Source organism: Mirounga leonina, unplaced genomic scaffold (genome assembly GCF_011800145.1).
Source record: "Mirounga leonina isolate KUSES-001 unplaced genomic scaffold, KU_Mleo_1.0 Mir_201, whole genome shotgun sequence".
Lineage (NCBI taxonomy): Eukaryota > Metazoa > Chordata > Mammalia > Carnivora > Phocidae > Mirounga > Mirounga leonina.
The window spans coordinates 14,690,806-14,704,792 of NW_023270504.1; the positions used below are offsets into that span (position 1 = coordinate 14,690,806).

At 40.1% G+C, this 13,987-nt stretch overlaps 1 protein-coding gene across 9 annotated transcripts in view; it reads right to left on the reverse strand.

The window, feature by feature from the left end:
* The window catches only part of PLEKHA5 (pleckstrin homology domain containing A5), a 244,241-nt gene that overhangs the window by 221,658 nt on the left and 8,596 nt on the right, over positions 1-13,987 (reverse strand). The window contains exon 4 of one of the 9 annotated variants that reach the window (XM_035028130.1): positions 12,742-13,166. The exons of the other annotated variants lie outside the window; for them this stretch is intronic. Within the exon in view, the coding sequence (XP_034884021.1) occupies positions 13,082-13,166 (85 nt within the window). The 3' untranslated portion in view covers positions 12,742-13,081. Of the gene's footprint in view, positions 1-12,741; positions 13,167-13,987 lie in introns of those variants that run through there. 9 annotated transcript variants of the gene reach the window in all.

Consider the following 13,987-nt stretch of genomic DNA (forward strand, 5'->3'; position numbering starts at 1 on the left):
TTACAATCTCAATGATAGTTATATATTCTAGAGAAACTCTTGCAAATGTACATGAGGAGACATACAACAATGTTCACATAATGGCCATAAAATAGGAAACAAATGTCCACTAATCTCGTAAATGGTTAAACTGTAGTATAATCATATAGTGAAATACTGCATAGTCATAAAAATAAACCACATCAACTTCGGATAAATCTCATCAAAAAACTGTGTTTAACAAAATTAAATAAGGGGCGCCTGGGTGGCTGAGTCGGTTAAGCGTCTGCCTTCTGCTCAGGTCACGATCCCAGGGTCCTGGGATCAAGCCCTGAGTTGGGCTCCCTAGTCAGTGGGGAGCCTGCTTCTCCCTCTGCCTCTACCTCTCCCCCCTGCTCGTGTTCTCTCTCACTCTTTCTGTTAAATAAATAAATAAAATCTTAAAAAAAAATTAAATCACACAAAGAATAACTTTACCACTGTATAGTTTTTAAAAAAACAGCAGGAGAAATTAAACCATGTATTGTATATGGACTCAGACATATGTGATAAAATTTAAGAAAACCCATTGAGAATGTTATAAGCACAAATTCAGGATGGTAGCTGTCTATGATGTGGGGACACAGAAAACACAGGGATTAGACTGAGGAAGGATAAGTAAGAGGGGCTTCAAAGGTCCAAGACACATCTGTAAAGCTGAGTGTCATGTGCAGGAGTATCATGTAAGTATCGTCTGACAAATGTTGTATTAATTTGGTACGTATTAAATTTTTTGTAATGAAATAAAACATATACTCAAAAAAGGCTTAAAAATTCTTAGCATCAGATATAAGTAGCAGTAAAATAAATATTAATTGATCCACAGAGTTCAAACTATTGCTAATCGCACAGAACAAACTAGATGTGCAGAGAGTTACATTATAGATTTTAACCTGCCTTGTTCCCTTCAGTGGGACAAGTCTGACCAAAGGGTTAAAGGCAAGAAAGTAATTACTATTAATCATTCTTCATGTTACACAGTCCCTATTTATGAGCTTATCATCAAAGGCCTTTCCTAAAATTATTTCTAGGGGGTTTCAGGAATTTGTAAAGTCTTCCACTACTGTGATTCCTACTCTGTTGTCCATTAGGTAACTTTGTGGTTTAAAGATTATGAAATTTTGTTCTGGTTCACCACACAATTTGAACTCTCCAAGTGACCAGCAGCAAAAAGAAGAGATTATTTATTTACATTTAAAACATCTACTTCTGCTAATACCAATGCAAAAAACTTTATGACCAAAACACAGACAGTACTAATTTGAAAATCCTCATCTTTGGATTTTAGTACCTGATAAATGGTACTACATAAATTCCTGGGCTGACCATCCCCCTTGGCCAAATGAATCATGGCCCCTCTGTCCCTTAGTCCCAGGGTCACTTCTGTCTAAGGGTCTACTGAAACTAAATCCCCTAAATCAAGCCCCTTGATGCCCAGGGTTCATACCATCCCCGTTCCCTTCTCAATCCATCCCCTGACCCAGCATTAGCCCTACAAAGCTTTGTTCTTTCTGTCCCCGACCCAGCGTGCACTCCACCTATTTTGTAAACTAAACTACCTACAGTTATACAAAAATAAACAAATAAATAAAAATAAACTACTTATGGAAGTGGTGCTCCCTAATTAGCAAACTTTCCTATGGCCTCAAACTTTTCAAAGCATTACCCCAATATCCTGGCTGTTAAGGATTTTCCCCTGAAGACGTCAGCTCTACTGATGCACAATCTCAAACAGCAGCTGTTTACCCCTACCCCTCAAGGTCCTTCAAGCACCTGAGCCAAGCGTTCACGCCCATTCAGGCCCACAATGTGGCACATTTGAAATCACTACTTCAGTGAGCACACTGCATCAACACAGCCCTAACCTCCCAACATACTTTCCCTCCGTGAATTCTCTGGTTTTGAGAGAATTTCTATGCCAACCCATCAGATTCTTATTCCACTTCCTTCCTTCCCAGCCTGAAGTCCAATGGTATAACATTGCAACAAATGTATCATATCCTAAACTCTCCTGCTCATCTGCCTTTCATTGCATCATGAAAAAACCCTTTGTGGCTCAAATGTTCATTTTCTCTGAGCTCCCACTGTCCATGAGCCTCCTTCAAGATTGCATAAATACTTAATGAGTGTCTACAATGTACCAGAGACAGAGCACATAACACTCTTGTCACGAAACTTTTATTAGAACTGTTCAACAAATATTTACTGAGCACTTCCTGAGAAGACGAAGGCACTATTCTAAGGTCTGAGAATTCAGCAGTGAACAGGTCAGAGGAGGTCTCCGCTCTTATGAAGCTTACATCCCAGTGGGGGATGACAAACCACCAAAAAAGTGAATGAACAAGAACTTGAGCCAGTGCTATGTGCCACAAGGAAAATAAAACATGGGAAGAGGACATCAAGTGCCTGGTCAATGGGTTTTAGGTGTGGGCAGGATAGGGGAGGTTTTCTATTTCTCAGAAACACACTGAAACCTATGTATCTTCCCCACCCCCGGCCCCCACAACAGAAGCACTAGGGCCCATTCTGAACCTTAAACAGACATAGCCCTGATGAGACTACCAAACCAACTAAACACATCATCAAAAGAAACAAATAAATTACTCTACAGGAGTTAGGAACTAACAGAATAAAGAAGAGAATTGCACACACACTCATTTAACTTTCTATATACTCACAGGAGTACATGATCAGTAGTATGACCATGATCAAGTGTAATCCCATATTTAAGACTGAGGAACCATAAACTTCAGTTGGGTTCAGTAATTTTTTTGGCACATATGCTATATGAATTACAAAAACGCTCCAATTCTCCACCTCCCAATCCCACCCACCCCTGTATCCACAACCCTTGTAATCAGAGTTCCCAATTCTTCCTTTAAAAGATGGGAGTCCAGGGGCACCTGGGTAGCTCAGTCCATTAAGCATCCGACTCTTGGTTTTCACTCAGGTCACCATCTCAGGATCTGGGGATCAAGCCCCCTATTGGGCTCTGCACTCAGTGCAGACTCTGCTTCAGATTCTCTCTCCCTCTCCCTCCTGCTCTCTCTCTCTCAAATAACTAAAATCTTAAAAAAAAAAAAAAAAAAGATGGGAGTCTGTTTCTCCACTCCTTGAATCTGAGCTTGGCTTTGTGACTTTCTTTGGCCAATAGAAAGCAGTGGAAGTGAGCCCAGGCCTCAAGAAACCTGGAATGCTCTGCTCGCTCACCTGGAACTTGCCTTCACCACAAAGGCAAGCCTGGGCAAGCCTACTGGAGGATGAGAGATCATGTGAAAGACAGCCCAGTCGTTCCCACCATCCCAGATTAAGGCCATCCTAGACCAGCCAAAATCAGCAAAATTTCCTACCTGACCCACAGCTAATCTTATACAAGAGTAAACCCAACAGAAGCTAGATGAATTGCCCAGCCAACAGAGGAATATGTGCAAAAATAATGTTTTAAGCCACTGAATTTTTAGATGGTTTGTTCTATAGCAATAACTGATACACAAGATTAATTAAACATAACTATTCAACTCAGATAATCTATTATATCTCTCGTTTTATGTTTTTGAGGAATTGAAGCCAAAAATTGTGAAATATTTTAATTTCAGGGTTTTCTGCAATGAGGCTTTAAAAGAAGACCAGGCAGGAACTGTTATATACAGGAAGGATTTAGAACCACATCAAAGGCTTTTACTTCTCCTACCAATACTACTACTTGTTTTCAATCCAGAGTTTCTTCTGCAGCTCCACTGAGAAAGGAATAGCAGCTGAACTGAAAATCATTCATATTAGAATAGCGGGGCTGACTTGATATTGTAAAAATCTGAATTACTAGGTAAATGTTCAAAATGACCTGGGATCCTCTATAAAAGAAAGATATAAGTTGATTTTCTTGTCCTTTTATGCTTTTTTTCTGAAGTATAGAAATTTCTCAGTATGAATAGTTTCTGAGAAACTTACCTCTTTTTCCAAGTTCAGTAAGGATTTCATTTCTTGTCTGCCTCCTGTCTCTTACCTCCTCCAAGAGTTTTAAGTAACTAAGTTTTGAAAATAGATAATAATAAGTATACATTCTATCTGCCCCCCCCCCCCATTCATCTGGGTAAGCATAAAAGCTTTAGTGACTTGAACTGGACCAGGTCTATCCTGCTTTCTACCCTGTGGGGTTGTTCTGAGAATCAAATAGGAGGGAGGGAGAGGAAAGTGTTCAGAAGGAATGTGACCTCGCTAGGCTCACCGCCCATAGTTCTTCGTCCCAGCCTACTCCAGCCACTCCTGGTCATGGGCTTGGTCTATGCCAGCCAGCAGTGCCTGCCTCAGAGCGCCTCTTTTCCAGCACCTTTGCAGAGCCTGAGTATTAATACATTTTAAATATTTCACACCTAACATTTACACAGGTGTGGTCCCAATTTTTTTATTCCTTTTTATTAAAGACAAGGGTTTTAGTTCTTACTTCATCCTTCAGCTGCCCTTTTCTACAATTTATTTTACAGCTAAATTCATTTTTTCAAAAAAATTCATAAAATATATTTTTAAAAAACAGCAACATCTATATTCAAAATTGCCTTTTCATGGTCACTCCTGGGCATACTGTATTATATACAGCCCTTAGTATTCTCTCCTTTTAATTCAGTTCTACTTGCTTATGTGAGAGTCCCTAATGTTACAATGTCTTAAATTTTTCTTTTGTTTTTTTTTATTCTTATGTTAATCCCCATACATTACATCATTAGTTTTAGATGAAGTGTTCCATGATTCATTGTTTGTGCATAACACCCAGTGCTCCATGCAGAATGTGCCCTCCTCAATACCCACCAGGCTAACCCATCCTCCCACCCCCCTCCTCTCTAGAACCCTGTTTGTTTTTCAGAGTCCATCGTCTCTCATGGTTCGTCTACCCCTCCGATTTGCCCCGCTTCATTCTTCCCCTCCCGCTACCTTCTTCTTCTTCTTCTTTTTTTTTTCTTAACATAGATTGCATTATTTGTTTCAGAGGTACAGATCTGAGATTCAACAGTCTTGCACAATTCACAGCGCTTACCACAATGTCTTAAATTTTTCATTACCCTGGAGAATATATTCAAGCTAGGTCCTGCCTTTTTAATCTATAGCCCTGGACAGTAGCTACCTTACTCTTTAAAGAAAGCCTTTCTTAGAACCACCAGGCATTTCACAAATACACTGATTTCTAATTCCTAGATCACAGGGCTTTCTTAAGTAGAAAACAACATTTTAAAAACCGAATATGTATATTATTAAAGGTACACTATATCATCACCAACTTTTTATTGCACATAACAGTAAGTGTTGGTGAAGTTCCTACCTTCAAGAGGTTTAAAATCTACACAGAATGAAGACTTAAAATGATGTTTCTGAACCACTGTTAGTAGGTCATACATCTTTTTTTTTTTTTAAAGATTTTATTTATTTATTTGAGAGGGAGAATGAGATAGAGAGAGAGAGCATGAGAGGGGGGAGGGCCAGAGGGAGAAGCAGACTCCCTGCTGAGCAGGGAGCCCGATGTGGGACTCGATCCTGGGACTCCAGGATCATGACCTGAGCCGAAGGCAGTCGCTCAACCAACTGAGCCACCCAGGCGCCCAGTAGGTCATACATCTTAAGTTGTTTCCCAGCATTAGCAACACTGAAACGTATTCTCTTTTTACCCAATGTGATGAACTCGCAAAACAAATACCCATGTGAATTAAAATTTTAAAAATAAAGACCCATATATTTTATACCTATACCATGTTCTACAGTTTTTCAAAGTTTATTTACATAAATTACCTCATAACATCATCAGCCTATTTAACAGGTAAGACAAGAAGAAACTGGTACAAAACAGGATTAAGAAATTTTCTTAAATATGGCTAATAGAAGTAATAGAGCCAAGGTCTGACCCATGGCTACTTTCTATTTCACTAGAGTACTCAGTGCCCATAGACGTACAAATTACATACACACTGGGTCACAGAAAGAAGCACATCCCTCTTGGCAAATCTAACTGTCTGATAAAGGGCCTAACTCATATTGTGCTCTGAACTCGTGGCTTTCCAGGTGGATGTACACTAGACTTCCACCGGGTTGTGAGAAACAATATTTGGCACCCCTATGTACATTAATTTTTAAATCATAGTAAGAAAAAATAAGCTTTACTAATATGTAAGACATGAACTGACAGCAATACATGTGTAATTTACAAATATACAATGGGGGTGTATAATCAAAAACTTTTTTGCCTGCAGGAGTACACAGTCAAAATACTTTGGAGATCTCTACCAAGCTAACTGGCTCAGACATCAAAAATACAAATGAATAGGGGTGCCTGGGTGGCTCAGTTGGTTAAGCGACTGCCTTTGGCTCAGGTCATGATCCTGGAGTCCCGGGATCGAGTCCCGCATCGGGCTCCCTGCTCAGCGGGGGGTCTGCTTCTCCCTCTGACCCTCTTCCTTCTTGTGCTCTCTGTCTCTCATTCTCTCTCTCTCAAATAAATAAATAAAATCTTAAAAAAAAAATACAAATGAATATATGACAGAACAGAAAAACAGAAAAAATACATGGAAGAGGCAATTTACAGAAGACATTCAAACTGGCAACAAATAGAGGAAATCTTGCCAAGCATAGCCAAAACCAAGAACATACAAATTCAAACAAGATACCATTTTTGTCCATTAGATTAGCCAAAACGTTAAGTCTGGTAATACCAAATCCTGGCAAGAATACGAGAGAGGATAATCCCATACACTGCCTGGTGTGAGGATAAAATGGTAAAGACTTTTTGGAAGACAGCTGGACTAACTGTAAACCACGAATAGTAAAACCATTCATCTGGATGCGACTATCAAATGTCTCCAGTAGATGACCCAACTCCAATTCCCAAAGGCATTCAGGAATGGGATGCACTGGTACCTGGGGCTTTCTGATTCATTATGCAGTCAGTTTTGCACAATTTGTCACTTTTTATCACTTTCCTATTTTTTGTGTGACTCCATGGACTTAATGAAAAACAGCGGTCTTTCATTAATTTTATAAGTATGCATTTTAATAATTTCAATATTTAGACCCTATTTATGATGTACAGCAGGATTTTACTATATTTATCAAAAGCTAAAATATACACATGGCCTAATCCAGCTATCCCACATTTAACATTTTCTAAAAATATTTGCAAATAACCACAAAGTTTATGTGTGAGTATGTTCACTACACACTTTTAGAAATTGAGAAAAAAAAATTAAAAAACCTAAATGTCCAACAATAGGGATATGGTCAAATAATCAAAGCATATTTTGCAGCCACTGAAAGAACGGTGCTGACTTATACCTACTAATATAAAAAGATCTAAGATATTTATTTATTTATATATATATATTTTAAAAATTTTATTTATTTGAGAGAGAATGAGAGAGAGAGAGAGAGCATGAGCAGGGGAGAGTCAAGAGGTAGAAGCAGACTCCCCGCCGAGCAGGGAGCCCAATGTGGGACTCGATCCTGGGACTCCAGGATCATGACCTGAGCTGAAGGCAGCCACTTAACCAACTGAGCCACCCAGGCGCCCTCTAAGATATTTATTAAATAAAAAGTACATCTAGTATAATCTCATTTTTAAATACAATCTCAATTTTGCTTATATATGCACACGTGAATGCAAAGAAAAGGAAGCACAGTATGGGGTGGGAGGGAAAAGTATAAAAAGGAGACTGCACTACTGTATCAGAGGAATAACATTTTCCTTTTTTTTTTTTTAAAATATTTATTTATTTGAGACAGAATGAGAGAGAGAGAGAGCACATGAGAGGGGGGAGGGTAAGAGGGAGAAGCAGACTCCCTGCCGAGCAGGGAGCCCGATGCGGGACTCGATCCCGGGACTCCAGGATCATGACCTGAGCCGAAGGCAGTCGCTTAACCAACTGAGCCACCCAGGCGCCCAATAACATTTTCCTTTAAGTCTCCCTTAGAACGCAGAGTGCTATAGTGCCTACTTGGAAATACTGCCCCTGATAATTACTGTCTGGAATCACATGAGTTGATTCAGAGTTCAAGCTGACAACTTAGTCAAGCACTTAAAATCTCCCCCCACACAAACACACATGCAAATGCATATGCAGGTGAGACACCTACCTGTCTATCTACCTATCATTGATATACTACATCAACTGTATTGTCAATATGAAACCAGGATGAACAAAAGCTTAAGACTCAATTTACTCAAGTACTCAAATGTCTTTAAACTTATTCGACCTTACATGCAAGCTCATGAACTGCTTTCATTTTTTAGGTTTATAGCTTTATGATATAAATTCACAGACATTAAAAGATGGTAAATACAACCAGTATACCCACCTCCTAATCTAAGCCCTTAAATATCACTAGCTTATAGTGCAACGTGCTTTCCTACTGATCCAGGAGTTGGTCTCCAAATTCTTCTGAATACAGTGCTTCAAAATGCTACTGCTAATCAATTAGAGCTGTGATCCTAGTTGTAACTTATTTACCATCTCTGGTAATCTATTACATCAATGGTCTGCTATGACCACACCTACTGGTATTCACAGGCTTGTACAGTCCTCTCCCACTTTTGATTTTGGTCTTGGTTTGTGACTTGCTTTGACCAACAGGACATGAGCAAGCATGATGTAAGCAAAGGTTTTATAAGTGCTTGTGTACTAGGGCTTGTCCTCTTGAAATGTTCCCCCTGAGAAGCCAGCTGCCATGGGGCACCTGGGTGGTTTAGGTGGTTAAGAGTCCGACTCTTGATTTTGGCTCAAGTCATGATCTCAGGGTTGTGAGATCAAGCCCCGCCACAGGCTCCGTGCTGAGCATGCTCTCTCTCCCTCTGTTCCTCCCCCCAGCTCGTGCACGTACTCACGTGCTCTCGCTCTCTCACAAAAAAATAAAATAAAATAAAATAAGCCAGCTGCCATGTTATAAAGAAATTCTAGATAAACCACTAAGTGATGAGAGGCCATGAGGAGAGAGACACTGGCTATTCCAGCCACAACCGAATTCCAGCTGAATGTGTCTGCTGCATGTGTGACCTCAGTTACATCACAAAGAACAGAAGAACGGTATAGCTGAGCCCAGTCAACCCAAAGAAAGGGAGAAACTATAAATCATTATTGTTTTAAGCCACTAAGATTTGGGGTTGTTGGTTACCTAGCAAAAGATAACTGGAAAACTAATCCCTACTCTAAACCACCTGCATCACTAACAACAATCCATGTAGATTCTCTATCAGTTACCTTTAAATTTCATCTGTCCAATCAAGAGTGTTAACTGCAGGTAATGGAGAAATGGTGGCACTTTCATATGCTCTCATGTACTGCAGGAGAGAACATAAATGTATACAAATCTTCTAGAGAGCAAATTGGCAAAATATTAAGGTACTGAACCTTTTAAAAAGGTCACATCCTTTCCCAATAATTCCAAGTCTAGGAAATAGACATGCATATAAGAATGTTATATGGGATTTTTTTCACAGCAAAAAGTAGGAAACACCACAGCCACCTAAAAATAGAGAAGTGATTAAACAATTCTATGTTCACAGGACAGAACATTGTAGTTACTAAAGAATTTTCCAATGAATATATAACCATGGGCATACACAATTATTACTAATGGAAATAGTATTCAACACAGTATTAGCAATAAGACCCTCCCAAAATATGTGTGTACAATTAAGCATATATACTGAAATATTAACAGAAATTCCCTAAGCACAACAGGACTGGGTGATTTTTCCTCAATCTCCTTTGCTCACGATGGCCAGTAAGCATGGTTTTTACTGTTTCTTCTTCAGAATTCAACACTTGCACTCCATTCTCCCAGGTCTAGGCCTGACCCATCCTGCTTACCTTTTTAATTCCTCCTTCTGCAAGGTACGGCAAAGAGCGTCCTTGAGGATCACTGATACTATCATTCTTGGAATTCTGCAGATGCTCAGGTTCACCGTCCTCTTGGCCCTGTGCATGCAGCACTATTTATAAGGGAGGAGCAGCAGACCTCTGATCTCGCAGTCTTTCACACCCTGGTTTCCTACGGTGAATTGGACCTTTCTTTCTAGTCACATGGTTTCTGGAAGGCTTGCCAGTAGTAATTTTGGCTGCAGCCAAGGAGAGAAAATTACTGAAGACCAGAGGGCCAGTCTTTGCTCCAGCAAATAGGCATGTGATCCAAGGTGGTCAAAGTCCTGTCCAAGATTTTTTTTTTTTTTTAATTTGGGAAGAGAGAAGAAACCTTGGTTAAAAAACTGAAAGGGTATAATTTGGGCTGAGGCTTAATTTTTCTGGTTAAGTGGAAAGAAGCTTTCTAAAGCAAAAAAAGGTAAGAGCCTTAAAGAATTCATTTGTATCACTCCTGGAATTAATGTGGAAAATAGTTTGGGTCACTGACATTTGTAACAATAAGAATCCCGACTGGGTGACAAGTAAGAAGCAGAAAAATGCCCCGGGATGTCCAGATTTGGGTAAAGACTTGCTTTTTTTTTTTTTTTTTTACAATCTATAATAGGTCTTCATTTCAAACATCTAATCGCCTATTATGTGTCGGATGTGGGAAACGTAAAGATTATTACAACTTCAAAGAGTTGGGTGCTTCTGAAGTTACTGACCACTTCAGAGAATAATTCCCAAACAGCTGAGAGGTTACTCCTAAGTGGCTAAGGAGTTCTCCAACTGGCTCTAAAGCTTCCATCATCTGTACCTCATAAGAACTACTTTCTAAGCCCCTCAGTTTTTTCTTTTTTTTTTTTTAAAGATTTTATTTATTTATTTGACAGAGAGAGACACAGCGAGAGAGGGAACACAAGCAGGGGGAGTGGGAGAGGGAACACAAGCAGGCTTCCCGATGAGCAGGGAGCCCGATGCGGGGCTCGATCCCAGGACCCTGGGATCATGACCTAAGCCGAAGGCAGACGCTTAACGACTGAGCCACCCAGGCGCCCCGGCCCCTCAGTTTTCTATAGGAGCCACTGATGTCTATATATTGAAGATTTGGTCTCCATCCACTTTACCCATATTAGTACAACAGTATAGTCTTCCAGATCTCCCTTGCTCTCTAGGAGCCACATCGGCCTGAACTGTGAAAGTTTCTAAATGCGAATGCCATGGCCAACGGCAAGATCTAGATTTCAGCTGCCTTCTGAGAGGCATCTCAGGTCCCTGCATTCTCTTGGCTTTGTCATGGATCAGGTCTACCATCAAGCCTCTAAGCAGATCCTACAAAGAATCGCATAAACCAAACTCACAGATGATTTGCTAATTCATATTGGGATAAATATCACATGGACAGGGAATATCGAAATTTCACAAGGAGGCAAATTATAAGGTTTCTGAATAGCATGGAATTAAGCTGACTGTCATCATCAAAGTTTAATCAACAAATATTTATTGAGGAACTACTATAAGAAAGGCTTAGGCCAAGGGACTAAAAATACAGCAATGAACAAGACTGCTTTCCATGAAGCTTACCTACCATACCGAGTGTGAGTAAACAGGTATTAAACAAGCGTTGCCTTGATTCTAACATGTACTTTTTTTTTTAAAGATTTTATTTATTTATTATTATTATTATTTTTTAAAGATTTTATTTATTTATTTGACAGAGAGAGAGATAGCGAGAGCAGTAACACAAGCAGGGGGAATGGGAGAGGGAGAAGCAGGCTTCTTGCCAAGCAGGGAGCCCGATGTGGGACTCGATCCCAGGACCCTGGGATTATGACCTGAGCCGAAGGCAGACGCTTAACGACTGAGCCACCCAGGCGCCCAAGATTTTATTTATTTATTTGAGAGAGAGAATGAGAGAGAGCATGAGAGGGGGGAGGATCAGAGGGAGAAGCAGACTCCCTGCTGAGCAGGGAGCCCGATGCGGGACTCGATCCTGGGACTCCAGGATCATGACCTGAGCCGAAGGCAGTCGCTTAACCAACTGAGCTACCCAGGTGCCCCTCTAACATGTACTTTTTAAATATACTGTTGCTGAAATAAAGATGGAGAGGTTTATTTAATATGGTCACAGTGCTCTCTTTTTCCCCAAAAAAGATGCTATTAAATCAATGGTAACTGATAATCACTGGCAGCTTAAAAGAAACATGATAATTATATAATTCAATATTTAATCATTATCTTGTTATATGCTAAGAAGAAAAAATATTAGGAGAGAATCTGATGGGGACCAGAACTTACTCTGGAAGGCTCTGTCAGCTCTCCAAAATCTCCTCATAACACAGTAGTCAGAGTGACCCTTTCAAAGGGTGAAGCCGGATCATGTGCCTCCTCTGCTCAGATCTGCAGGGGCACCCTATTTCCCTAAGTAACAGCCGATTACACCAACCCATGACATCCCCAAACAGTACAACCCATTAACTTCTCTGATTTCAACTCCTTTCTTCCCGTACTCATTCCTCATCATTCCTCTCCTGATACACCATACCCTGCTCTATTTTTTTCTTACAGCATTTGCATATTATTACATACTATAAAAAGTACTTATTTAACTAAGGCTTACTTTGATATTTTGCCCCCCACCCCCGTCCCATTCCACAGAATAGTTTTCTGGTCTATTATGTTTAGTGATAGATCTTAATCACTAAGGCATATTTAGGAGTTCAAAATGTGTCGAAGAGAATCAGAAGAAAGAATATATCCGTGAACAAGTGATTGGAAGACCTTGCACTGGGAATGAAATAATCATCAAAACCAGTTGGTGAAGCCTTGCTCTCTATTTTTTAGTGGAGGGTAACTTCCTCCTGCAGTTTTTCTCCTTTTACTCAATTCCCAAACCACACCAATCCCACCCAAGTGTTCAGATATAGCAAAACTTTCACTCAGGTTATGGTCCAGTCTCAAGCCCAAGATGCTATTTATTCTTCATTTTTCGGACGATTTTGTACTGCTTTGTACTGATCCACTCTGGGAATTTCACCGGTGAACTTTCAAAGGCAGGCTTATTCCTCATGTTTGTGAGAAAGTCCTCTTCCAGTAACTCTCATATTGGGCCAAATCCGTTCAATATATCTGCTCAAAGCATGATGCATACTTCCCAGAGTTTATCACAGTCTACCAATATGTACTTGTGATTATTTTATTATCGTCTCTCCCACAAAATAACGGTATGCCCTTAAGAGCAAGGTCCATGTCTGTCCTTCACAAAGCTTACAGCACCTGGCACACAGAAAATACCCAATAAGTATTTGTTGAATGAATAATTGGATGGATGAATACAACATTTCTGGCTTGGATGTATATGCATATAGAGTTTAGTCAACTAGGTAGCTGAGATAGGATTTTTTGGGTAGAGTGAGTTGTGCTTCTTGTTTGTGAAGGAGAAACAGAAGATACTGTTGGGAGTCCTTTGGAAAGGCCGATTTTAACCACCTAAAATGCTATGTCCTCTCAACCAGCTCAAAGACCAACTCATGATCAACACTTCCACCTAGAGCTTCTCCCCCTTCCCCCGACCTACTCCATTATTCTGGTCAAGGGTACCAACCATTCTTATAGCCTCTCAGACACAAAGGCTTTGAGTAGCTTTTGACCTCTTTCTGTCAACCTCCTAGCTCAGCAAGACTCCTAAAGCCTGTCAACTCCTTTTAAATAGCGTTGATCAATCGTCTCCTCCTTCCTTTCCATTCCTACTACTACCAACTTGGTACAAGCAACTAAACTCTCAGATTATTATAGCAACAGATCCAGAACTGGTCTCCGTGATTCCAGGTATGCCCCTTTCTAATCCATCCTGCCTACATTAAAATCTCCTTAAAACCTTCATTACACTACTAATGCTATACCAAAAAATATCTGCCATGGCAACCTAGAAAATAAAAATCTCAGCCTGACATTTGAAGGCCAGACACAATATAGCTCCAAACAGTATCCCAGCATTTTCTATGTTAACATCACTCACCAGCACACTAGTTCTCACTAGTCATCACATGCATTATACACGTTCCCACCCCCATGAATTTATCCTACCAGTCATTTAT